We start from the raw sequence: 27,459 nt of genomic DNA, 5'->3' as shown, positions 1-27,459 counted from the left end.
CTCATTTTACAGATGAGGAAACTGAGGCAAACAGGGTGAAGTGACTTTCCCAGGGTCACACAGCTAGTAAGTGTCTGAGACCAGATTTGAAATCATAAAGATGAGTCTTCCTGTCTCTTGACAGACATTATAGTACACTCTGCTGCTTCTTTACCCAAATGTTTCCAGTAACTTGAATTTTGCCTCAATCACAAAGAAGTCAGGGATTAGTTAGCTGGAGACAAATATAAATGTAAATTAAGGCAGAGAGCCAAACCACTGCCTAGGAATTTTCCTAACTGGAGGCTTGGAGTGTTTGTAATTGTACTCCTAACTTCTAGTTTAATAGAAATACCCCAAAGCAACAAACAAGGGGACCATTGAGACCTGAAGGGCAATTATACTGTCCCTAGGCTTATAATGAGTTAATTATTTCAACAAGGTATTACACAGGCTTCTGTTGGTGCAAAAGAATAGAAAGAGTCTTGTTAATTCTATTCCCACCACATCTGTCACATCTGACTCCTTCTCTCTCTATATACAGCCACTACCTTGGCTCATGCCATGTTCACTTCTTTTCTGAATTATTGCAACAGATTCCTAATTTGTCTCGTCTTTCTAGTTTCTCCAGTCTCCAATGTTTCCTTTACATAGCTTCTAAAGTAATATTCCTAAAACACAGTTCCAATCATGCCACCCGCCTGTTTCAAATATCTTCTATGGTTCTTTGTTCACTCTAGAAAAAGTACAAGCTCCTCAACCTGTCAATTAATGTCTTCTAGAATCTGGCTGTCACCTGCACTTTCAGAAGTAGTTTTACATTACTGTGTATTACACTCTAATAAAACTATCAGCTGTTCCCTGAATTGAACATCCCATTTCCCATCTCCATGTTTTTTTTAGAGACTGTCCTAAAAGCTTGGATGAACCTCTGCATTTAAGAATCCATAGCTTTTACCCAGGCTCAGCTTAGGTGCCATCTCCTATAAGAAATCTTTTCTTATATCCTCTTCTCTGCCTCTGTCCCCTGCCTTGCCCAAGTTTAACACTCAATGTCTCCCAAAATCAGTATGTATGTATATATGTACATATGTAATATACATATATAACAATACAAATATGCATGTATATATGAATTGTGTGTATACCCACATACACGGCATATATACATATTCATATGTGTATATGTGCATGTATAGGCATACATGTGTACATTTATGCATGCATGCATGCGTGTATGCATGCACACATATACATCCTGCATCCAGGGATGTGCACATAAATGTTAAACAGCCAGTTTTCCAGGGAAAAAATTGTAAACAAATACACACTTTTAAAGTTAATTTGCATTATTATGAACATTTTTTCTATCATTTTCTCAAGTCTAACCAATTTTTGAAAATCAAACCCTGATTTCTAGGCTTAAGTGCTCAGACTAAATACATGACAATCCACTCTTCTGACCCAGTAGTTGCTGCCTCAAGCACACCAGCTTTAAAAAAACTCCTCAAATCAAATTTTGGAGGAGCAGAGCCAACGAAAGGTCAGGATAAAATATTTTTCTAGCCAAGACAATTTAGTAGACCAGCAGAAAAGGTCTGTGACACTCAGGGGGTGCTGGTCCAAAGTGTTCACAGCAGCAACAGCTGTGGGCTTTGGAGGTGGTTGCAATAGCAGCAGGAGCATTAGCATTGGGAGCTCACAACCCAAAGATAGTAAAGGAGAGGAGGCAGACAACTGGCCAGAAAGAAATTACAGGGGACCCATTGTTGGCACTGGGTGCAGTTGGCACTGATTTGTAACTCTATTGCCCATATGCAGTTCTGCATTGCAGTTCCAGGATGAAGAGGAGTGCTTGTGGTCAGTCACAAGGGAGTAGGAGACTTGGTCACAGTTCCAGGGCCAAAAGAAGAACTAGCACTTGCAGCTGCAGGGAAGCAGGGGCCCTTCCTGGGTAAAGACCAGAGTGTAGACCAGAAAAGCAGTGACCACACCTCTCTCTGTACCATACCACCTTGGAAGCACTAAAAACTTGTAGAACCCCAGAAGTAGCTTTGAAAACAGCAGCATAAAAGATCCTGAAGCTTGGTCCAGTGCCACCCCACCCACAAGTGAACAGAACCCAACATTAACATAAAATTCAAAGTCAAGAAATGAGAAAAACAACAAAAAGAACTTGACCGTAAAAGGTTACTATGGTGGCAGAAAATAAATAAGAAATAAACTCAGAAGAAGACAACAATGTGAAAACAGCTACAAGCAAAGCCTCACAGGAAAATTCTACTTGAACTCAAGCCCAGCAAGAATTCCTGGAAAAGTTAAAGCAAGAGATAATAGTGGTAGAGGAAATATTGGGGAAAGAAATGAGAGTGATGCAAGAAAATTATGAATAGATAATAAAAAAGAGGCACAAAAATTCTCTGAAGAAAAGAATCCCTTAAAAAGCAGAATAGGCCAAATGGAAAAAAAAGAGGTTCAAAAATTCACTGAAGAAATTCCCTTTAAAATTAGAATTGAGGAAGAAGAAACTAATGACTCCATGAGATATCAAGAAAAAATAAAACAAAGTTAAAAAAATGAAAAAATAGAAGAAAATGTGAAACATCTCATCAGAAAAACAACTGCCCAGAAAATATATGGAGGAGAGATAATTTAAGAATTATTAGACTCCCTGAAAACTATGATCAAAAAAAGAGCTTAGACATCATATATCAAAAAATTATAAAAGAAAATGCTTTAATATCTTAGATCCATAGGGTAAAATAGAAATTGAAAGAATTCATTGATCACCTTCTGAAAAGAGATCCCAAAATTAAAACTACCAGGAATATGATAGCCAATCCTCAGAGCTCCCAGATGAAGAAGAAAAATATTGCAAACATCCAGAAAAAAAACAACAATTCAAATATTATGGTGCCATAGTCAGGCTCACACAAGATTGAGTAGCTTCTACATTAAATTAGTGGAGGGCTTGGAATACGATGACTTCTAGAAGGAGGGCAAAGGAGGTAGGATTACAACCAAGAATAACCTACCCAGCAAAACTAAGCATAACCCTTTAGAAGCAAAAATGGATTTAATGAAATAAAGGAGTTTCAAGCAATTTTGATGAAAAGGCCAGAGTTCAACAGAAAATTTGACATTCAAGCACAAGTCTCAAAAGAGCCATGGAAAGGTAAACATGACTGTATTTTCTCTAAACTTTGGGTTCTCCTCAGCACTTATTATAATGTTCTGCATCTTCTAGGTGCTTAAATGTTTATTGAATGCTCTCATCATTAGCTAGAGTCCACAATTAAAGGGACATTGTCTCTCTGGAGTCTGGTGCTTTTCTCAAATGGATGCCATGATTTTTGAACATCTTATTTCCTAGATGCAGCCTTTCAAAATATGCCCAGGTTGGGGGCATTTCTGATTTTTCTGAGTAACGTGCATCCCAAAGGGGACATCTGTGCCTAAATTATTAGAATAGTCTGTCTAAATGGCTTTATTTTTAAAAAGTAATTAACAAGTACCCACTTACTGTGTAGGCAGGTAAGAGGCTGGAGCAGGAATCTGAAATTTGAGCCCAAGCTCTTAGTCTCAACTGAGTTTAACCTTCAGGTACTGATGGGCAAAAGTGAGTCAGAGAAATAAAAATGAGGGAGAATTTAAAATAGGAGTAGGGTCAGGGACACTAAAGTATTCCATAAACATGAATCCTCTTACTTTTTCATTTATTATTCTTTAGTGGTGAACTGCCTCCACGCAATGGTGAATACACCAAGGAAAACAATGTCAAACAAGATTTTTAGTGATAAAAGTGAAATCCATTACAGGAGACTAATGTTCCCCAGCAACCATTTGAGAGATAGTTTTTTAATACAAATGGTCTCAGTTAGTCATTACTTTCTTTACCTTTTTCTAAAGAGGATTTTATAGCCATGCCAAGTGGCATGTGTAGGGACAGGGATGGGACTGGATCTAGGATTTCATTTATTTGGGGGGTTCCTGGTGAACAGCTTCCTCTTCTAATGCCAGCCAGCACCTCAGCAATTTACAGTATTGGACTGTAAGGGTTCTTAACAATTTTTGCTTCATGAACCCCTTTGGCAGTCTGGTGAAGCATATGGATAACTTTCCAGAATAATAATTTTAGATTTAAGTTTTCTCGATTGTAAAATGGGGAATAATAGCAGCACCTGTCTTGAAGGATTGTTATAAAGAGCAGATGAGATAACATTTGTAAAGCATTTATTAGAGTCTGGTACATAGTAGGCACTCTCTAAATGCTTATTCCCTTTTCCTTCTCTTCCCCTTTTAAATGCATAAGATAAAATACATAGGATTAAAAAGGAAACCAAGATATTATAATATGGTTATTTGAAAATTTTCTTTTTTAATTTCACAGACACCATCTAGGTCAAGAGCCCCTAAGAGAGTTGCTTGGAGTACTGAGAGGTCATGACTTTCCTAGGGTCATACAGTTAATATGTGTGAGAGTTGGGGCTTGAATTCGGGCCTCTCTGACTTTGAGGATAGTTCTCCATTCACTCTGCCATGTTGCCTCAGCATGGCATGTATATATCACCAGGAAACAGACTAATGTGGGTTGGAAAAGAAAGAAGGCAGAGGCAGCATGCTTTTGTCTCCTGTGTCTAGCCTAGGCAGATATTCCAAATATATTTATATTCTAATATTAGAAGTAATGAATATTATCATAAATAAATATTCTAAAGTCCTTACCAGCTGAACAATCCATGACTACTCCTGTTAAAAATGCAAATGGCCCTGACAGTCTTAGAAGGATGCTTTACCTGCTCAGCAAACAGGAATTGCTAGTTGATGTTCTAGACAGCTAGAACCTCATACTGACAAACCTCTCAGTCTGCCCTGCTGGGTGCTCCCTTGAACAGCCCCGCTTCTCCATGGGGAGCCATGTCTGGTTGGCTGGCCTTACCTCTCTTCACCTATCATGATGACATTTAGGGATGGCAGGACGGGTCTATCTATATGAGTAAGAGGAAAGCTAAATATTAAAAAGCCCCAGAGAGCAATATGCACCAAGAGGCTCAGGAGATGATACATTCTTGGGAAGGAAAACTGCAAGTACTTTTTAAAAGTACATTTAATACTAACTTCTTTCTTCCCCTGTCATTTTTTAAAAATAATTTTGTTTTTTTTTAATTTGTAGTTTTAATCTTAAACCTTTAGTATAGGCAAGAGAAGGCAAAATTATCATCACTTATAGATGATATGATGTTTGTTTAGGGAATCCTAGAAAATCAATACAAAAATTAATTGGAAAAATTAATAACCAGTAAAAATGTCAGGATGTAACAAATTCATAAAACTCTAATAAAACCTAGCAAGAAGAGATAGATAACTAAATTCTACTGCATATAACTATCAAATGTACAAAAAAATTCTAGAGTTGACCTATAAAGACATATTTAAGACTTATGTAAATACAACTTCAATATATTCTTTACAGAAATAAGAAATAATTAGAAAGTATTAATGTTATTAATTAGAAATAATTATAAAAGTATTCATTGTTCATGGTTGGGCTACACCAATATAATAAAAGTTATAATACTTATTTTACATATTTAGTGACCTGCTAATCAAACCACCAAGGGGCAATTTTATAGAATTGGATAAAATAATAAGAAAATTCACTTAAAGGAAACAAAGTTCAAAAGTCTCAAAGGAAAATCATGAAAAAAATAGGAATGAAGAGGGATTAGTTGAGTGGATATGAAATTATATCACAAATCAGAAATTATCAGAACTATTTGGTTCTGATTAAAAAATAGAAAGTTTTATTGCCGTAACAGATAATAATAGTGCTTCAGGGTTTGCAAAGTGCTTTACATATAATATATCGTTTGATCTTCACAAAAACTCTGTGAGGTAAATGTTATTAATATCCCCATATTTACAGATAAAGAACCTGAGGCTAAAGGAAGTTCAGTGACTTTCCTGGGGTCTCATTGAAAATAAATTTCTGGGGCAGAAGTTAAACTCAGGTTTTCCTGAGTCTGAGTCTAGCACTCTATCAACTATAAAATCTAACTGCCTAGACCAGCTAACCAAGACTTAGGAATAATTTAATATTGCCTAGTATTCCATATGGTAGAGTCATATATTACATGGCTATTAGGTTCTAAAATCTGCACAGCAACATATCTATTCATTTATATATGTGTACAGATACATACATATGTAAAATAAATACAAAATAATTTTTCAGGGAGGGGTTACTAAGAGGTAGGAAATGAGGAAAGTCTCTGTTAGGATGGGGCACCTGGAGTTTAAACTTGAAAGGCTCTGAAAGTGGGAGGCAAAGAGGGGGGAATTCCCAGGATAATAACCCAGAGGTAAGAGATGGAATATAAACTTGATAAGGTTGGCTGGGAGGGAACATGGTCAGTCAGGGAGGATAGGCTCGAATCTGGCTGTTAAGGATTTCAAATACTAGCACAAAACCAAAGCAGAATTGATTTGCTTAAATATTTACTCAGTGGTGACTCTTCATGATGCCATTGACCATAGGATACCAATAATGTCCATGAGATTTTCTTGACAAAAGATACTGGAGTGGTTTGCCCTTTCCTTCACCAGTGCATTAAGGCAAACAGAGGTTAAGTTACTTGCCCAGGGTCACACAGCTCGTATCTGAGGCAGGATTTGAACTCAGGTCTTCCTGACTCAAGGCCCAATGCTCTGTCCAACCAAGTCAAGTCATCTAGTTACATGCTTAAATATGTGGCTTTGTTTGAGAGAGAGAGAGAGAGAGAAAGTGTTTTAGTGAGAGGGGGAAGATTTGGAAAATGATAGTGATTTTTGTGAAGCATCAATAAAACATTTTTAGGAGAACAAAATCTTGAACCTTGCCTTCTAATGGGGTCAAAGTCTATAAAATCCTTCTGCTGTCAATTGCTGATTGCCTAAGAACGAATTGTCCATGATGCACCTTCTCTAAGCAATATATAAGCACTTCCCTTTCATGCTAACAGTCACTGACAGTGTCTTCTCAGCTTCTTGGGACTACCCTTCCTTCACCTACTTCATTTACAAGTGGGAGGGCAAGGAGTCCTAGGGGTGGTAGAGCTGAAAACATGTGACCAGATGATGGATTTTCCTTATTCAGTAAACACTTATGAAGCATCTACTATGTATGAAATACTAGTTTAGATGCTAAGGAAATTAAAAGTTATGACATTCTGCTTTCATCAAAAAATAGCAATAATAATTATTAGTCCAAAGGATTATTATGAGAATCAAGTGAAATGATTTATCTGGAAATGTTTTGTAATTCACAAAGTGCTACACAAATGCAATATGTATGAATATTTTAATAATTCATATAATTATTTTAGTACCTATTATTATTATTATTATTTTAGAATTAACTACTGGTTTGAATTATCTGAGCAAATACATTGAAACCAACAATGAATAGTTATCTGTACACGCTTTTCACTTGTCGGTCCCACTGGTTAATATTAACTTACACACACCCAAAATGAGGACTAATGTAAAGAGTGTCAGGTTGTGGAGTCAGGAGTCTTGGATCCAAATTCTGGATCTGGTCTTTACTGACTGTGGGACTTTGAGCAAGTCACTGGCTTACATGTTCTGAGGTGCCAATGATTTTTTTTAACTCGTTGCTTTGTTTGACTTGATGCAGGAAGCTGTAGCAGAAGAGAAACTTCAAGAGTTGAAGAAACGTTTCCTGGCTGCCTGTGGCATCTCTGAAGATGGCCACCTGCAGATACAAGAGGTACCTTCCAGACCTTGTGCGTGTGAGTGTGGGTGTTTGCATGTGTGTATGGATAAGCATGAGTATGCAACATGTATGTGTGTGTTTAGAGGTGTGTGTAGGAGGTGCAGTGGATAAACCGCTAGAACTAGAGGCAGGACAGCTCGGCTTCTTGAGTTCTAATCTGGCCTCAGAAACTTAATAGCTGTGTGATCGTAGGCAAGTCACTTAACCCTGTTTGCCTCAGTTTTCTCATCTGTATAATGAACTGGAGAAGGAAATGGCAAACCCCTCCAGTATCTTTGCCAAGAAATCCCCAAATGGAGTCACAAAGAGTCAGACACAACTGAAATAATTGAACAAGTACATATGTGCATATATGTGCGTGTGCTGTATGTGTGTGGGTGTCTGTATGTGTGTGAGTATTTCTGTGTATGTAATAATGTTCTCCTAAAAGAAGAAGAAACATGGAGACCTGATTTTTTTCTCTTGGCTCTGGATATGAGCTAACAGTAGTAATGATACTAGAAAAAGCACTAGATCTAAAGTCAAGAGACTTGGGTTCTGTCTGTCTCCATTATTAGTCAAACACATAAACTTGGGCTATTTAATTCCACAAGCATTTAAATATTTGTGACGAATGAAAATAGACCCTTCCCTCAAGGAACTTACATACTAAATATTCACACAGATAAGTAAGACAGGGAAGGGAATAACCATTTATTAGCCATCTGCTCTTTGTCAGGCTGCTTTACAAATATAATCTCATTTGATCTTCACAAGAACCCTAAGAGGTAGGTGTTATTATTACCCCCATTTTACAGTTGAGAAAACTGAGGCACCCACAGGTTAAGTGACTTTCCAAGGGTCACATAACTAGCTTGAGACTGCATTTGAACTCAGTTCTTCCTGACTCTAGACCCAGCACTCTATCAACTGTGCCACCTAGCAACAACACAAAATAGTAAAATATCTACAAAGGTGAATGGTTTGACTTTCCTGGGGTCCCACTTTCCTCATCTGTAAAACAAAACAGCTGAATAAGATTATTTCTGAAATCCCTTCTAGTTAATTTTTTTTTTAATTCTAAAGTAAAAAGAGAGATCAAGAAAGAATTCAAAGTTTACATTGAGGAACTTTGTCCCCCTCCACCTATTTAAAGGTTCCCTTTTTCCTTTATATACCACTTTCCAAAGGAAGAATTTGTTTTGTTCATGATTTTATGCCCCTGGATATTTAGATGTAACAGTGGGAAGTAGGAATCTGGAAACATGGAGATAGGGAAACAACATGGTATTACAATGAAATCAATGGAGAAGACATTGCACCACCAGCTTTCACCACTACTCTGGAATGAGATGTCAGCCATCTGTCCTGTTACACACCATACTTGTCTACACTCTACCATACAGTAGTTACAATGTTCTGGTCAGCTTTAAGTTAAACATAACACAGAACTTTCTTGACAATTAAATCCCCAAACAGTGAAGGCTGGAAAAACTATCCCTGAAGATTTTTAAGAACAGGGCAGACAACATCTGTTTTGAACAGTTACATCATCTTGCCTAGGGGCACAAAGCTTGATAAGATAACTTCATTTGTCATTTTAGTACTCACTTAGTGGACAAAATAATCCTACTGTACTTCTAGTTTCCAATAGCACTTAAAACTTGCTCCTTTTCCTGGGAAAACAGTAGCAAAATGGCAAGATAGTAACTCTTCTTATATAAAAAAAGTAGAAATATTGATGGGAAGACTTTTTTAAAAGTCTAATATTCCAAAATGCTGAAGTCAGTCCCTATTCACTCTATTTTTTTTCCTGTTCTGTGAAATGTTACTGTAACACAGATTCCCCTACCTTACTATCTGGGGGGGGGGGGGGGTATCTTATCCCTTCAGTAGACTGAGGTCTCCCTGGAGTAAGCTTCAGGGACCAAGTGAATACAATAGGTTTTCAGTAAGTGCTGTTGGTGTTAACTGGTAATAATAATGAATTATTAATTTATTATTTATAATAATTACATTATTAATAATTCAGAATTATTATAATAAATATAAATTCTATAATTGTTAATGATTTATTATATATTAATAATAATTTATAATAACTATAAGTTAATTGAAGGAGGTAATGGAGCTAGTATTTGAACTACTTGAAAAAAAGAAGTAAAGAAAGAAAAGGTGGTCATGGAAGTGTTTTTAAAATGCATAGAAGAGAAGAGCAATAAATTCAGAAGGAAGCACAGATGAGCAGGACAGTTTTGAAAATAGCATAGAATTCATTATATACTTTAAAATATATTTATATAAATTATAATAAAAAGAATTAATTATTAATATATTATAAATTATTATTAATTCAATAGCTATAATTAATTCATTATTAATAACTATAAGTTAATTCTCAGCATCTTACCTACCATTGAAAAGCCCTTCCCTCTACAGCTACAAGAATTCCTAACAAGGAAAGATTTGTAGCTGAGAAGGGATGGGGGTGGGGGCTGAGGTTCTACTTAACCTAATTGCCCCTCACCTCTGAGCTTTAAGGGAAAAAATAGCAGTTTCTCTTCACAAACAATTTGGGGGACCCTGAATAACATCTTCCAGAACCTGGATTTTTGTTTTTAGAAAGAATGCCGTTGTCATCGTGTAACTGGAAGGCCAGGTCCTGGGGAAGTCAATAGAGGCACCAGGTTTTGCAGCCCCATCCAAATGAGCTAATGTTCATTTTAGATTTGACTTTTTAATTTTTCAATCCAATTAACTAAAAAATAAACATTTCCATAAACTAAGTAGAACATAAGAAGGAGAATGTATGAAAACGTGAATTTCTATTACATACAGCTTGTTTTTTTTTAAGTATATAATAAATCCTATGTTATTTTCAAAACTGTCCTGCTTGTCTGTGCTTCCTTCTGAAATTATTGCTCTTCTCTTCTGTGAATCTTTTTTTTTTTTGCTTTTTTGGAGGAGGGAAGGTAGGGCAATTGGGATTAAGTGACTTGCCCAAGGTCACAGGGCTAGTTTTTGTGTTAAGTGTCTGAGGCCCGATTTGAACTCAGTCCTCCTGACTCCAGGGCCGGTGCTCTATTCACCTAGCCGCCCCTGTTGTATGCATTTTAAAAATACTTCCATGACCACCTTTTCTTTCTTTACTTCTTTTTTTTTTTGAAGTAACTCAAATACTAGCTCCATTCCCCTCTTTGAATATCCTCTTCAAATTAAAAAAAGAAAAGAAAAATATAATCCTTGTAACAAATAAACCTAGTTAAGAAAAAAAAAAAACCAATCCCACCTTTGCCATTTCCAAAAGTGTCTTATTCTGTACCCTGAGTCCATCAGTTTCTGGAGTCATGTTTGGTGATTCATTGATCAGAGTTAAGCTTTTCAAAGATGTTTAGGAAGGACCTAAACATTTAGTAGCTCCCATTTATGGAATGCTTTCAGTTTTGAAAATCACTTTACATAAACTATCTTACCTCTGATACTTGTGTCACTTTGGGAAAGTCACTTTGCTTCTCTGGGTCTCAGTTTCCTCATCTGTAAAATGAAAGAATTGGATTGTAGCCTCTGACATTCCATCTGACTCTAGCTATGTGATCCCATTATTTCATCTGATCCTTGAAACAATTCTGTGATGTTTATACTATTATCATTTCCATTTTACAGATTAGAAAAAACTGAGGAGTTTTTAAATTAAAATTTTATTAGCATCTTTCCTATGTCCATGACCAGAAGTCATTATAATAAAGAATTTTAAAAAGAAGGAAAACAGTTAAGCAAAACAAATTAACACATTAACCAAGTCTGACATTGTTATGTAGAGTTTCATACCCATAACCACTCACCTCTGAAAAGAAGATAGGGAGGTATGTTCTCATATTTCTTCTTTGGAGCTCTAATAGGAATGGGAATTCAAAGATCTTCCCTGTCCCTTAATAAGCCTAAGGGAATTTGAAGACCTTCCCTGCTTTGAAGATGTACCCTGCCCCCTAATAGGCTTAATGGAGTGTGTGGTAGGAGGAGTTTGCTGAAGTGTGCAGCAGAGCCCACAGTAAGCTGGAAGTCAGAGCAGCTAGATGATGGGAGAGAGAGGACGCACCCCAGGGAGACAGGCTCATGAGTAAATGTTGGTTTATGGGAATGCTAAAGGATGCTGTGGCTCTCTGTGCTGTTGTTATGGCTTATTAATTTCTTTGCTACTATTATGGAATCGGCTTACTGATTTTGGGATTCAGTTTTCTGGTGTCTGAATAAATGTTTTGTTTCTTATATATGTAGAGTCTGTTATATTTTGTGATTGAGCACTATACTGGCATATTTACAGTGGCCCCCAGCACTGTGAATATTGTGTTGGTGCCACAGGAGTCAAGTTTGGTCATTATAATTTTTATAGCCTTGAGTTTGTTTGCTGTTATTCTTTCTACTTAAGCTGACATCTAGATAACCCTGTGGCTAGAGTGCTGGCTCTAGAATCAGAAAGACCTGAGTTAAAATCCAGCCTCAGATAATAGTTGTGTGACCCTAGGTAAGTCATTTGACTTCATTTAACTGGCCTCAGTTTCCTAATCTGTAAAAAGCACTAACCTCCCAGGGTTATTGTGAGGATAAAATGAGATAACTATTTGCAAAGCACTTTGTGAATTTGAGAGTGCTATATAAATGCCAGCTACTATTATTGTTGTTATTAGGCAGCTAAGTGGCATTGTGGAGAGAGTGCTGGACCTGAAGTCAGGAAGGCCTGAGTTCAAATCCATTCTCAGACACTTACTAGCATGGGATCCTGGGCAAGTCACTTAACCCTGTTTGCCTCAGTTTCCTCATCTGTAAAATCAGCTGGAGAAAGAAATGGCAAACCATTCCAATAGCTTTGCCAAAAGAATCCCAAATAGGGACACAGAGAGTTGGACATGACTAAAATGACTCAACAATAACAAAATTATTGTTGTTGTTATTGTTGTAATCATTGAGCATTGTTTTCCTGGTTCTAGTTGTTTCACTTTGCATATTTTCACATAAATCTTCCCATGCCTCTCTGTAATCTTCATACTCATGATTTCTTACATTGTGATAATATATTATATTCACATACCCACAATTTGTTTAGTTATTTCCCAATTCCACTTGGTGGTCCAACTGCCCTAGCGTGTAAGCTCCTTATGAGCAAAGTGTTTCCTTCATTCTACTTATATCCCCAGTGCCTTGAAAAGTGCTTGGAGCATTTTGTCATTGTTGTTCTTCAGTCATATCTGACTCTTCATGACCACATGGACCATAGCATCCCAGGCCCTTCTATCAGCCACTCTCTCAAAGTCTGTCCAAGCTCATGTTCCTTGCTGCCACGACACTATCTATCCATCTCATCCTCCGCCATCTCCTTTTCCTTTTGCCTTCAATGTTTCCCAACATCAGAGACTTTCCCAACAAGTCCTGTCTTCTCAATATGAAGCCAAAGTGTTTAAGTTTCAGCTTCAGCATTTGATCTTCCAGTGAAGAGCTTGAATTAATTTCTTTAAATATTGACTGATTGGATATCCTGGATGTCCAGGGGACTCTCAAAAGTCTTCTACAGCACCACAATTGGAAAGCATTGATTCTGCTTGCTCAGCTTTCCTTATAGTCCTACATCCATACATTGCTACTGGAAAAACCATAGCTCTGACCATACATAGTAGGCACTTAATCAGTTCTGGGGGGGTGGGGGTTGTTTGTGGTTTTTTTTTTTTTCTGATGAACTTACATGATTTTTTTTCTGTCAAGATTATTTGTAAAATAGAAGCAAGTGATCCTTCCCCTCCTCCTCACCATCCAAAGGGCAATTCTGGTCATATATGACCTTTGTTGTAGGAAGAACAGAAGTCTTTTACATTAGGGCCCTGCTGGTTAGGAAGAAGCCCTTGCCTTGCTCTGCAGATGCGTTAGCCTTCTCCTTTAACCCCAGGATCCTCTTGCTCTATTTGATTGTCATGGCAGCTGGCTCTAGGGACCCAGGGTTTCTTTGGTGAATCACTAAACTCCAATGCTACCCAGCTGCAATGGAGAGGGGGTGTTAAAGGATTGTTGTTAGTGAATAAGGCAAACCCTGAATTATTCACAACTACTTTCCCCACCCACCCTTTATTGTCTCCTGTTGCATCTGAAATTGATTTAATCCTAAGGGGGAATGGGAGTGGAGAGAAGGATGGAGAGAGGAAGGAAGGGGGGAAGATAAGGGAAGGGAATCTAATTTCTCATTAAGATGAAAAATGATGGCTCACCAGAGTGAAGGGTATGTCCAGGAGAATCCAGGTAAGTCCCTCCTGAGAGGAAGTGATTAGTAACACTTCATGTGGACTCCAAGTCCAGGCTACACCCTTGAACTTGGCCTTTTAGGGGGAGAGCAGAGACAGAAGGAAGGAATTTAAGAGAGCTGGAAAATGGTTACTCACAAGGACTTGTTGGATTTCTTGGAAATGAAGAATCTACTCCTCCCAGGAAATCATGCAGCCCCTAGATAGTTGTGGCTGAGCAGTGAATTCATACCCCCCCAGAGAAATAGCAATGTCAAAATAAAGGCCTCATCCCTGAGGAATAAACTTCAATGAGAAATTAGCCCTGTCAAGGGAAGCCTGCGCCCCTTTAGAAAACAGGAGAGGGATTCAGAGGGCTTTCCCAGGGCAAATTCACTGAAGTAGATACAGACAAATTTCTCAGTCAAAAGGAAAAGAATAACAAAACAGAACAAAAAAAAAAACGTGAAGAAAGAAGGAAGAACAAAAAAAATATCAGGAAGAAAATCATTAGAATGAAAGCCAGAAAGAAAACAAAGCAAATCGGAGGCAGAGGTAAGTAGGGAATACACCAAGCCATACATTTATAAAGTACTTCAGATTCCACAGTTCATGGGTTTTTTTCCTAGCCCTCTGGTCATCTTTCCATCCCTATATTGGTTACTTCTCTTTTCCTTTCATTTTGTTTTTAATTTGTGGAATGAAATGAGCATTTCCATAACATAGTACAATAAAAAAGATGATTGTACATGAAACTGTAAATCTGCTATGCATGCCAGAGAATGAAAAGGGAAATAAAAAGTCAAGGATGATAAGTGGATGGATCATTTTTGTCATTTGTTAAAGGTATGATAGCGAAAGAGACAATAACTGATGACATAAATTAGGCTTGGGAATTTCACATATCCAGGCTTCCCCTGCCTCTCTGCAGCCCCTACCCCCATTACCTCAGATTGATAGTGGGTTGTGTTCTAAAGACCTGGTTCATTGAATTCCACAATAATTGGCTGTCTCAGCCTGCTCCCCAAAAGAGCTTACTTATAAAAGCCATTCCCTATTAGAAGAAACAGTGTTTTATAAAGGAGAAGGATTTCTAATCCCACATGATGCTGCTGTGTGACCTTGGGCAGACCAATATACCCTGCCCAGTCCTGTAATTCTTCAGCTATAAAATGTGAATGGTGAAGTGTGATATTAGTATTCTATACCAGTAGAAGATATTACCTCACAGTTCAAATTTATCAATAGGACTTGTTCAATAAACAAAATAAATAGCAAATACTTATTAAGTTTGAGGCACTGTGGTGGGCACTAGGGATACAAAAATGAAATATACTATAAACCCTGCCCTTGAATAATGTACAAGAGAATGAAACAAGTACACAATTATCTGTAATGCAAGTTGAAAAATTACAAGGGCATACTAGCAATCCAAAGAGTGTTCTGAAAAATCCAAAGTGGAATCCCTGTGAGCTATAGAGATTAGAAATTTAATTCAATAAGCATTTAAATGCCTACTATATACTAAATATGCGTACTATATATTGCACTAGGTCACATGGTTACAAATACAAAGAAAAACAGCACCAACTATCAAGAAACTTGCATTCTCTTAAAGAGGGTGAATGCAAACTAAAAAGTATACAAAATACACCTAGATGAGGTAATTTTTTGGAAGATGATTCAAGTCTACCGGGAAAAGCATTTTGTTAACAAAGGATAGAGATTCCACAACGGAAGGTAGGAAAGAGTGATATAGGAGCAGATGAGATATGGGTCATGAATAGTTCCAAAGGAACAGGAAATGGTGGCCAGAGAAGGGAAGTTAACTGATAGCCTATCTCCAAGTCATAAACTCCAAGATTACTGACTGGAACAATAGAGTAGTAGATTGTCATGTCTCTCACATGTGGAAAATGTAATGCTGATTTGATTAAGTTTCCCTGAGAGAGGGAAAGTATGTATGGAAAGGTTTGCATGTTGTAGCAGAGATGTCCAGTCCCTAGGTCTGCTTGATGGTCAAGATAGAAGTCGATGGAGTCCCATGATCAGGCTAATTATGGAAGGATATAGGAGGCCTGTTTGAGGTACATACCCTCAGGTAGAGTTTACTTCAGTGTTAAAGTGATGATCTTCCCCCTAGGGTGAAGGCAGTGGGGTGGTGTTATCAGGTGAGTCTTTTGGAAAGGGTGGAGCGTGGAGTGAGGGGCAAGACAAATAAATATATACCCCCCCACTCCTATAAATAAAAGGTTAATAAAGTCCTGACAACAGAGGTCTTCTTGTTCAGTTGTTTCAGTTGTGTTCAACTCTCCATGAGTCTATTATGGGTTTTCCTGGGCAAGATGCTGGAGTGGTTTGCCATTTCCTTCTCTGGCTCATTTCACAGATGAGGAAACCGAGGCAAACAGGATCATATAACTAGTAAGTGTCTGAGGTCAGATTTGAACTCAGCAAGATGAACCTGTCTGACTCCAGGTCCATCATTCTATCCAATCTGCTATGTAGCTGCCTGTAATTAGAAAAGTACTTCATGAATTGTTGGCACTTGATTTGATGTTAACATATGAGAAGGCTTCTAATAAGGGAGAGGAAGGACTTATTAAGATGTGAGACATAATAGAAACAAAGAAACAGTAGGCAGCTCCAATGGGCTGGAGCATAGAGTATATGAAGGAGAATAATATGAAATAATATTAATGAAGTAGGTCAGAGTTGTAACATAGAAAGCCTTCAACTCCAGCCAGAGGTGTGAAGGAAGGAATAGAAAGGGGATAGACTAGAGCTAGGAAGAATTACTAAGGGACTTATTGTGATCCAGGCAAGAGGTAATGAGGTCGTGAACCTTAAATGAAGTCTTGCTGGTTTATGAAAAATTTCATAAACAGAATCAACAAGACTTAATTAACAACAACAGAACTATGAGAAGAAGAAGAAGAAGAAGCCAAGAAAGACTCCAAAGGTTCCAGTCTTGGAGAATGATGGCGCCACCAAGAGAAACAGGGAAGTTAAAGAATCTCATTGATGGCAGGAACCTCAAAGGCCGTCTAGTCTAACACCTACATAAAGAATCAAAATGGATCAGGTTTCTCCATCTTTCTCTCTTTCCTCTCTCTCATACATGTCTTTACACATATCTCTATATAATGCATGTCAATCGATTCATTATCTCATTGATATGGCTACTTCCTTCAATGAGATACAGTTTATAATTCTTTGTGCCTTCTCTTCCTATGAAATATCTATATCCTCTCATAAAATTGGCAAAGAGGATCTACTTGATGTCTTAGAGGCCATACTCTAAGTCTTTTAACATTCAAAATGTACAACATTTGACTAAGAACCTTGGATAAAGCACTGGACCATGGAGACCAAGGAGACCTGAGTTCAAATCCAGCCTCAGACACCGAGTAACTATGTGACCCTAGGCAAGTCACTTAACCTTAGTTTGCCTTAGTTTCTTCATCTATAAGAGGGGGATAGTAACAGCACCTACCTGACATGATTGTTTTGAGGATCAAATAAGATAATAATTATCAAACAATTTGCAAACCTTAAAGCACTGTATAAATACTACCAAGTCGTAGTAGTAGTAGTAGTAGTAATAGCAGTAGTAGTAGTATTGGCCTATCCGTGCATTATTTCTCAGTCTTCCTTTATAACTGTCCCATCTTTTTCTATCATATATTTTCATAGTATTATCTTTTATTTCAATTTGTGTTTACAAGACATTATTGGTAACATGGTGGAACCCACTGTGCATATGTCCATCACACTATGGGTTTACTGGAATGCATTCTTTTAAGAATACCTTCTAGGGGGTGGCTAGGTGGCGCAGTGAATGGAGCACTGGCCCTGGACTCAGGAGGACTTGAGTCCAAATCCAACCTCAGACATGACAGACACACCTACTAGCTGTGTGACTTTGGGCAAGTCACTTAACCCCAACTGCCCTCCACAAAAAAGCAAACAAACAAAAAAAAAGAATACCTTCTAGTAGAATGTAACTTCCTTCAGGGATGGGATAGCTTTGTTTTTGCCTCAGTCACCCCACTGTTCAGCATATTGCCTCATGCATAGGGTGCTTCTAAATGCTTATTAAATTGTGGTCTATAGTTCACAGTCATATAGCATTGCTGGATGAAAAGAAAAGATTTTGTATTGGAGGGGGAGCTGGGGATCATTGAAAAAACTATTTCAAAACACCAGAGCCTTCTCTCTTCCTGCTAGGATCAACTCACTGTGCAGCTATACTTGTCCAAGATATGTGTAGTAATAGACTAACATAGTGGGCTGCTCATGAAATTCTATGTCATAATATGGACAATACAATATAACCTTGGTTTATGAATTTAATTTGTTCCAAGATCCTGTTTGTCATGCAATTTGTTCGTATTGCAAAATGAATTTTCCCATAAGAAATAACGTAAAGTCGGGTGATCAGTACCACATCCCCAAAAATATTCATATGAAAATAATTATTTATGATTTTTAAGTAAGTTTTTTTGTCCCTAATGCACCTGAAATACAATAGCAATGATTAGTACACAATATAAACTGAAAATAAAACAAATTAACCTGCACTTTACCTTGAGAAGAGTTGTGGCTGGCGCAAGGGAGACGAGGGGGAGGAGGAAGGGTTATTGCTTGGAAGAGAATCTCCTTCCAGGAGAACATCGTGGAGATTTCAACATTGGGAGTGTTCTCTCTTGTGCTACTTTCACTAAAAGTAAGACTAACCCTACTGCCTTCACTTATTTTTCATTTTTTAGAATCACTTTCGTGTTTTGACTCACTTAGTTTTTCCTTCTTTACATTTGATTCTGATTAGGAATCTATCTAATGACACTTATTTTTGATGTTTTTTCAGAATGTCACAGAAATGTGACATTGCATTATTGTTAAAAAATATTCATGGCTCTCATTGAGACAGCCTTATTGGGGTGATGTTTTTAAAAAAAAATTGTACTTTTCCCCAAATCTGATAAACTTCCCTAATCTCACTTGATGAGAGAGATTTCTCTGACCTTTCAACCTCCTCCTCAGATGAGATGTCCTCCACAACCTCTCACTGTTGCTTCTCGTGCAAATACATCAGTTCGTCCATTGTCAGCTCCTGGCTATGATGTAGATCACAGTCACTACTGTATACTTTTACACAAAGTAGTACAGTACATACACAATGCATGTGAACAAACTTGTAATGATACTGTTCAGAGCAAATGATGCCGCCTTCATGAAGGGGCAATGCCAAATGAGGCCAATTAGGCAGTATACCAACCTGAGGTTCCTTTGTGTGACATATGAAAGCAAAAAAACAAAACCCAAAACCATTGCCCTAGTGGAGAATCATCCCTTCATGAGTCATTCAAGTTCAAACATGATGTTCATACTCTGCAAGACAAATTTTGTGAAAAATTTTCCTTCATCCAGCAAAGCATGCATAAACCAGATCACTCGTTAACTGAGGTTCTACTGTACGTGTGTATGCAGACAAATCATTTGGAATTTATTGCTTTATTCTTTGTTTTTTGTTAATGGTTATCACATTTCCAATTTTTTCAATATAAAGAAGAAAATTGTGAGAGTACATTTTAAAGAAAAAAATAAATGATGAGCTCAATCCTGGTTGAGTTAAAGTTTCAATAAGCCAACTAAGTGAAGATAAGTATAATAATAATAATAGCTAACTTTTACATGACATTTTAAAGTTCATAAAGTGCTTTATATATTATTATTATTATATCATTTGGTCATCACAACTCTATAACATAGGTTCTGTTATTATTCCCATTTTACAGATGAGGAACCTGAGGCTGAAAAGGTTAAGTGACTTGCCAAGGTCACATAGATAGTATATGTCTGACACAGAATTAGAACTCAAGTTTTCTTGACTCCAAGGCCAGTATTCTCTGTATATACTCTGCCATCAAGCTGTCCTATGTTCAAGAAGCCATTGAAAATGCATACATGGAGATTTGGAACAAGATTAGAGCTGTTTTGGATGATTTGGAGGTTATCTTCATTAAGATGATTATTGATGTCATGAAAATAGAATCTCTAAAGGGGAGAATGTAGAGAAAGAATAGAAGGGAACCTAGAATAATAGAGCTTTGGAAGACATTGTACTTAGTATTTCTCTTCGTAGTGGTGATCTAGAAGGATCTCTTAACCAGCTGGGAGGGATCAGGAGAAAACAATTTCATAGAAGACAAAGGAGGGAGGTTGATGGGAAGTGGTCAAAGAGGAAAATTTCAGAACTAGAGATCTTGGAAGTGGAAGTTATAAGTTATGGTAACATTCAGGTTTGGAACTCACTGGTGAAAAAAACAAGGATCTGGAAGTGTCAACAGAGAACAATAAGTTTACAGAAACTTTCTCCTGGTGCAATGAGAGGGTCATGAGAGAAGTCATAGACAACATAGAATAGGATGATGAGATATCACAGGAACATAAATATGGTGTCTTAGGAAGAAGTCAGGTTTCAACTAGTCTGAGGAGATAGAAGTGCATGGGGAAGAAAAAAGCAAGAATATGAACAAGCTGTGGTATGTGATTGTGATGGAATATTATTATGCTATAAGAAATGACAAGCAAGATGACTTTAGAAAAACCTGGAAAGAAATGCAACATGAAGTGAGCAGAACCAGGAGAAAGTTGTACACAGTAAGAATAAAATTGTACAATGAAGAGGTGTGAATGAATTAACTTTTCTCAGCAATATAATGATCCAAGACAATCCCAAAGGACTCATGATGAAACATTCTATCCACTTCCAGAAAAAGAACTCGTATTGTCTGAATGAAGATTGAAGTGTGCTATTTTTCACTTTATTTTTTCCATTTTTTTGTTTGAGTGTTCTTGCACAAAATGACCAACATAGAAATGTTTTACATGATTGCAGATGTATACTTTATATCAGATTGTTTACCATCTCAGGGAGGGGAGAGGGGAAGAAAAAAATGGGGAAGGAGAAATAGATTTAATTTCAAAACTTTTTTAGAAAATATTTTAACATGTAAATGGGGAAAAAAGAAAATATTACTTTTTTAAAAAAATATAGTGATGCCAGGGGCCTGACCAACCACTGGCTGGAGGGACTCCAGATCACCAGCAGCCATGGCCATTTCCAGATTTATCAACACACAGATGCAAAGGACAAAGTGAGAAGTCAGTGCAGTGTGGACTTTGGGACCAGTAGTTGGGAGTGCAGCTTCTGCCCCTATATCAGCAATGCCATATTCACAATGCCTATGGAGATTACAGATATGCTGATATAATTATCCATCACAAAATACACCATGCTTGCCAAATGGGGGAATAAACTAGAAAATTTATTAAGATACCAAAAGACTGAGTCCCAAAACCAGAAAGTGAAAGCCATCAGAGTAGTTATGACATTGGCACAGGTAGATAAAGTAGAAAGCACCCACATTTTCAAGCCTTTAAAACAGAACAGGCTACCTCAGGCAAAGGTCCTCCTCTCCCCACTCACAGCAACCACCCAGTGTCCGGGAAGCGCGCTCCCAGCAGCTCCGGCCCCTGGCAGTCCTCAGCAGGAGTCCTTAGCAAAAATTCTGGCTAACTCAAAAAGGGCTTCGTGCTGCCGCTGCCTCTGCTGCTGCTGCTGCCGTCGCCACCACCGCCAGCCACCGCAGGAACTCTAGTTTGGCTTCCACTTCCTCTTGTCCCGCCCCTTCCTGCTATGTCAGCAAGTCTAATGGGGCATGGAAGATCTTTAAAACCCATAACCCTTACAGCCCCCAGGTCTAGAAGCCGCTGAGACACCGGCACAGCCAGCCAGTGCCACATTGCAGCTTCAGCTCCTGGCCTGCAGACTGTAGGGGGACCAAGCACCAGTCTGAGGGGTAATCACTCTTGCTTTAACCTTCTTGGATCTGGATTGCAGTCCAGGGTGGAGGTCCTGGAGTGTATGACCAGCTTGCCAGAGCAAGTGGAGGCTTCTGAGAGGGCACCCAACTAATACCTCCGGCAGCTGAGAAAACCTCAGTGTTTGGGATGAAAGCTCCCCTGTCTGGTGGCAGAGTCCTACTGTGGCAAAAAGCCCAGGGGTCAAGTGACTGAGGGGCAACATGACCAGGCAAAGGAAACAAAGCAGATAGAAGAATCCAACATTAGACTCCTATTCTTGGGACAAAAAGGATCAAAGCATGGAGCAGGAGGAAGACAGAGAAATCAGAACTCCTGTATCAAAAGCTTCAAAGGAAAATACGCGCTGGTTACAGGCCACAAAGGACCTTAAGAAGCAGATAAGAGAAATGGAGGAAAAATTAGGAAGAAAAATGAGAATGATGCAAGAAAATTATGAAATGAGAGTCAGCAGCCTGACTGAGGAAAATCATACCTTAAAAAACAGACTAATTCAAATAGCAAAAAAGGCTCAAAAAGGCAATGAGGAGAGGAATGCCTTAAAAAGCCGAATTTGCCAGATGGAAAAAGAATCTCAAAAGCTCACTGAGGAGAATCATTCCCTCAGATTTAGAATGGACCAAAGGGAAGCTAGTGCCATTAAGAGAAATCAAGATGCTGTTAAACAGATCCAAACAAATGAAAGAATAGAAGGCAATGTGAAATATCTCATGGAGAAAACACTGACCTGGAAAATAGATCCAGGAGAGATAATTTTAAAATTATTGGACTACCTGAAAGCCATGATCAAAGTAAGAAACTAGAAATCATCCTTCAAAAAATTCTCAAGGAAATTGCCCTGATGTTTTAGAACCAGAGGGCAAAATAGAGGTTGAAAGAATCCACCGATCACCACATGAAAAAGAAAACCCCTAGGAATATTATAGCCAGGTTCCAGAATTCCAAGATTAAGGAGAGAATATTACAAGCAGAAAATACAAGGGAAAAACAATTTGAATATTGTGGAAACACAATCAGGATAACATAGGATCTAGCAGCTTCTACACTGAGGGATCGAAGGGCCTGGAATATGATATTCCAGAGGGCAAAGGAGCTGGGATTAAAACCAAGAATCACCCACCCAGCAAAACTGAGTATCATGTTTCAGGGGAAAATATGGTCATTCAGTGGAATAGGGGACTTTCAAGCATTCTTGATGAAAAAACCAGAGTTGAATAGAAAATTTGACATTCAGATACAAGAAGCAAGAGAAGCTTGAGAAGGTAAATAGGGAAAAGAAATCAGAAGCCACTTATCAAAGTTGAACTATTAACATTCCTACATGGCAAAACAATAATTGTAACTGATGAAACTTTTCTCAGTATGAAAATAGTTGAAGGGAATATAAATATAAATATATATATATGTATATATATAAAAATATGGCTATAACGGAGGGTATACAGGTGTATGAATAAATATGTGAATGTGTGTATATATGTTTACAGGTATACATAGATAGAGAGCACATGTCCAATTTAATAGGAAGGGATGATACTTAAAAGGTGAAATTAAGAGGTGAGAGAGGAATATAATGAGAGGAGATGGAGAGAGACAGAATGGAGTATACTATCTCATTTAGAAGAGGCAAGGGAAAATGGTTACAATGGAGGGGAAGAATAGGAAGGCAAAAGGGAATGGGTCACTCTTATTCTCATTGAATTTGGCTCAGGGAGGGAATGAAATACACACTAAATAGGGTATCTCACCCTACAGGAGAGTAGGAGGGAAGGGGATGAGAGAGGGATGATGGAAGGGAGGACAGGCTGCAGGAGAGGGAAGTTGGAAACACCCACTTTTGAAAAGGGACAGGATCAAAGTAGAGAATAGAACAAGTGGGAGGTGGAATAGGAGGGAGGGAAATATAGTCAGTCTTTTACAATATATCTACTATGTTATTGTTTTGCATTAGCTACACATTTACAACCTATACTGAACTGCTTATCTTCTCAGTAAGGGTACGTGACAAGGGAGGAAGGGAATGAACCTGGAATTCAAAGTTTTAAAATCAAATGTCTAAAATTATATATATACATATATATATATATAATTATTATTAATACTATTTTACATGTAATTGGGAAATAAGATATACAGGTACTGGGGCATAGGGATCCACCATGCCCTACTGGAAAAGTCAAAGGGGGTATGGGAGAAGATATGGGAGAGAGCAGATTGGAGGAGGGGATATCCTGTGAGATTGTTATTTTGGGGTGGTGGGTAGGGAAAAATGAGGAGAAAATTTGTAACTCAAAATCTGGCGGAAATGAATGATATAAATCAGAAGTTAATAAAGCATTTGAAAAATGAAAAAAATATATAGTGATGCCAGGGTTCCACAAGACTCAGAGAAAGATGGCATTTGATGAGGCATATAGGAATTCATGATGCAGATTGTGTAGGGACAGCAGGAAAAAGAAATTTGTGTCTAGAGAAATATCACAGGGATTAGAGGAACAAGAAATTAGGAAATTTTCCAGAGGACATAACCAAACACAGGATAGAGAAAGGCCAGAAGAGATAGAAATTTATAACTTAAATCAGCCTCAGGTCCTAGATGGTTTCTCGTGGTTTTGTTATCTATTCAGATTTATTGGTTTTCTCAACAGAAATATGACTGAACTGATTCTTGGCCTTCATGTAAACTTCACTACAAGGTCCCAGCAAGATAAAAAATATATAGAATTGTAGAAGAATCTCCTACTATCCATTAGAAACTCACAATCAAAAGGGTGGGCAATGTATATTAGGCTGCCACAAGACACTGAAACTACCTACCCCCTCAGTTCTTTTATTAATTGGTAAATTGATTGGGAAAAAAAAAAGAAGACATTTAATGGTAGATGAAACACATCACTGATTGACAGGGCACCCTAAGTGATACTGACTGCTATGACTAACTCCAAATGTTTTTGTCTTAATCCTTTAGCTTGCCAAGATAATCTTACCAGAAGATGAAAACTTTCTCCTGTTCTTTCGCCGAGAAACCCCCTTGGATAACAGTGTGGAATTTATGCAAGTAGGTACCTTTTACTTTCCACACCAAACCCTGTCAAAGTACACTCACAGAAGGTTTCAGATTATATGGGGGTAGAGTTTGGGGATGGGAGAGAGAAGTAAATACCCCATTATGACTATCTATCTATGTGACTATTTTAATTTTGAAAGACAGCAAGATGTCATGGAAAGAATATTTGACTTAGAGCCAAATCCCTCTTCTGACTTAGTAGACATGTGACTCTGAAAGTCATTTATTTAGCCTCCTTGAACTTCATTTGCATCACTCAACCTCTAGTACTTTCTTTGCAGAGTTAATGTGAAATTAATGAATTAATGCATAACACAATTTTTAAAGCTCTTTACAAGGTGTCCCATATGTCTTAGTGCAGCTTTTGGGCCATGTTGTCTAATCCTTAGCTATCATTTTTTAACATATTGGAACTGATGACCTTTGAAAAGAGAACACAATCCACTTGCTGGTCACATTGAAGCAATGTTCCTCTTTAAATCAGTCAGTCAATAGGTATTTGTTAAATGCCTACTATGTCCCAGGCACTAAATCATTTCCAAATCCCATTTTCTAGAGATGGTAGCAAAAGACTTACTCTCCCTGCTTCGTTTCCTTCCTAATCAGATTCAGGCCATGGGTAGGAGGTGGGAAAGAGGAGTGCGTGCATGGTAGGGGAGTTGTTATTGTTGCTGATCCTTCATTTTCTAAGAGAAGTAGTGACAACACAGCGTGCTGTCTTAACTTGTGCATGAATTGGATTTAAGTGAGGCAGAGCTGCACTCTAAGTCATTTGCCTCACTTTCTACTCCAAAGTCATCAAAGTCCAGCGATAAGACATAACTCAAGATAACTGGCGATGGCCAATGACCAAAGGCTGGGGATGTAGTGGTTGAACTTGGCCTTTCTAAATTAATGTCTTTTGCAGGCCTCAGTTTGTCTGAGGCAATACCCATTCAATGACTAAGGGCTAGGTAAGAAATGAGACAAAAAAATAGACCGAGTTGCCATGACAAAAATATTCATCTGAGCCACTTAAACCATCAAAGATCATTCTGACCTGATTGGCCTCTGACTTGTCCAAAGGAGCTCTTTCAACTAAGTATATTTTTACAGTTGAAAAAATGGGAACTGAAAAGTTTTATTTTATTTTTTGTTCTTTTCTTTTTTTTAACTGGGTCTATCTGCTCATTCACTGCCACCCACAGAAAGCTAAAACATTGCTTTTGTCTTTTTTTTTTAATATTGTCTATGATGGATAGAGAGCCAGACTTAGAGCCAGGAACACCTGAGTACAAATCTCACCTCTGACATATGCTGACTATGTGACCCTGGGCAAGTCTATTAACTTCTCAATGCTCTGGGCAGCTCTCTAAGACTATAGTTTGTAGAGAAGGTGTTGACTTGTGTTGGTAGAAGAAGTTTCATATACCAGTGAAATCACAGATCCAATCACTATCCTATCTATAACTAAATGACAACTTCATATTCTGTACCTATAAGATTGTTGTTGTTCAGTCGTGTTCAACTCTTTGTGACCCCATTTGGGGTTTTCCTGGCAAGGATACTGAAGTGGTTTTCCATTTCCTTCTCCAGCTCATTTTGCAGATGAGGAAACTGAGGCAAAGAGGGCTAAGTGCCTCGTCCAGGGTCACACATCTAGTAAGTGTCTGAAATCAGATTTGAACTCAGGAAGATGAATGTTCCAGACTCCAGGCCTGACACTTTATCCACTACACAATTTAACTGCTTGTAAAATTAGCAGAAGTCTACATTATTAGTTCAGTGATCTGAGGGCTGACTCATTGAATGGAACTTGTGTTTCAGATTTGGCGTAAATACGATGCTGATAGCAGTGGCTTTATCTCGGCTGGGGAGCTCCAGGTAAGTTTCATTGAATGCCTTCTGAACTCTGTTGAAGGTGGATAATATATGGATTTGTCTATTGCTAGAAATTTAAGTCTCAATGTGTTTTGGACTTAACTTCCTGGAGTGGGGCCAAGAACTTCAGGGTTTAGTTTTACAACCAGTTCTCCAAGCTGTCCACATTTGAGTCTCTCTTCAAAAATTCAGGTAGTGTTACTTTCACAGCCATAGAGACAAAAAGGGAGGAATATCATCATTTTAATTATTCATTCATTCACTCATTCATTAAACAAGGACTATTAAACACCTGCTATGTGCCAAACACTGTGGCAGGTGTTGGTAATACAAAGACAAAATGAGGAATATGAGGAAAATGAGTCCCTGCTCTCTACTTCTTGCTATACTTCTCTTGGGCAGAGACTGCTTTGGAAAGAGTATTGGATTGGGGGTGGGGGGGGGGCGGGGAAGTTGGATTCAAATCCTGGCTAAACTATTTTCTAACTGTGTGACTTTGGGCAAAGTCACTTAACCTCTCTGTAGTTCATATTTTTCACTTACAAAAATGGAGATAATACCACTTACATTCCCTACCTCCTGGGAGAAAAGCCCTTTTTAAATCTCCAAATGATATATAAATGTGAGATCGTATTAAGCTGTAATCA

General features: G+C 38.0%; 1 protein-coding gene across 1 annotated transcript in view; it reads left to right on the top strand.

The window, feature by feature from the left end:
* The window catches only part of SCGN (secretagogin, EF-hand calcium binding protein), a 73,620-nt gene that overhangs the window by 13,680 nt on the left and 32,481 nt on the right, over window positions 1-27,459 (top strand). Inside the window, exons 3-5 of the mRNA XM_069094939.1 lie at window positions 7,655-7,747; window positions 24,854-24,943; window positions 26,759-26,815. Of these exons, the coding sequence (XP_068951040.1) occupies window positions 7,655-7,747; window positions 24,854-24,943; window positions 26,759-26,815 (240 nt within the window). The remainder of the gene's footprint in view (window positions 1-7,654; window positions 7,748-24,853; window positions 24,944-26,758; window positions 26,816-27,459) is intronic.

This window comes from Petaurus breviceps, unplaced genomic scaffold, assembly GCF_028583685.1.
Source record: "Petaurus breviceps papuanus isolate PSGF00001 unplaced genomic scaffold, PetGlider_PUasm1.0 224, whole genome shotgun sequence".
In the NCBI taxonomy this organism is placed as follows: Eukaryota; Metazoa; Chordata; class Mammalia; order Diprotodontia; family Petauridae; genus Petaurus; species Petaurus breviceps.
The sequence above is the reverse complement of the archived record's forward strand: the minus strand, read 5'-3'. Positions and strand labels throughout refer to the sequence as shown.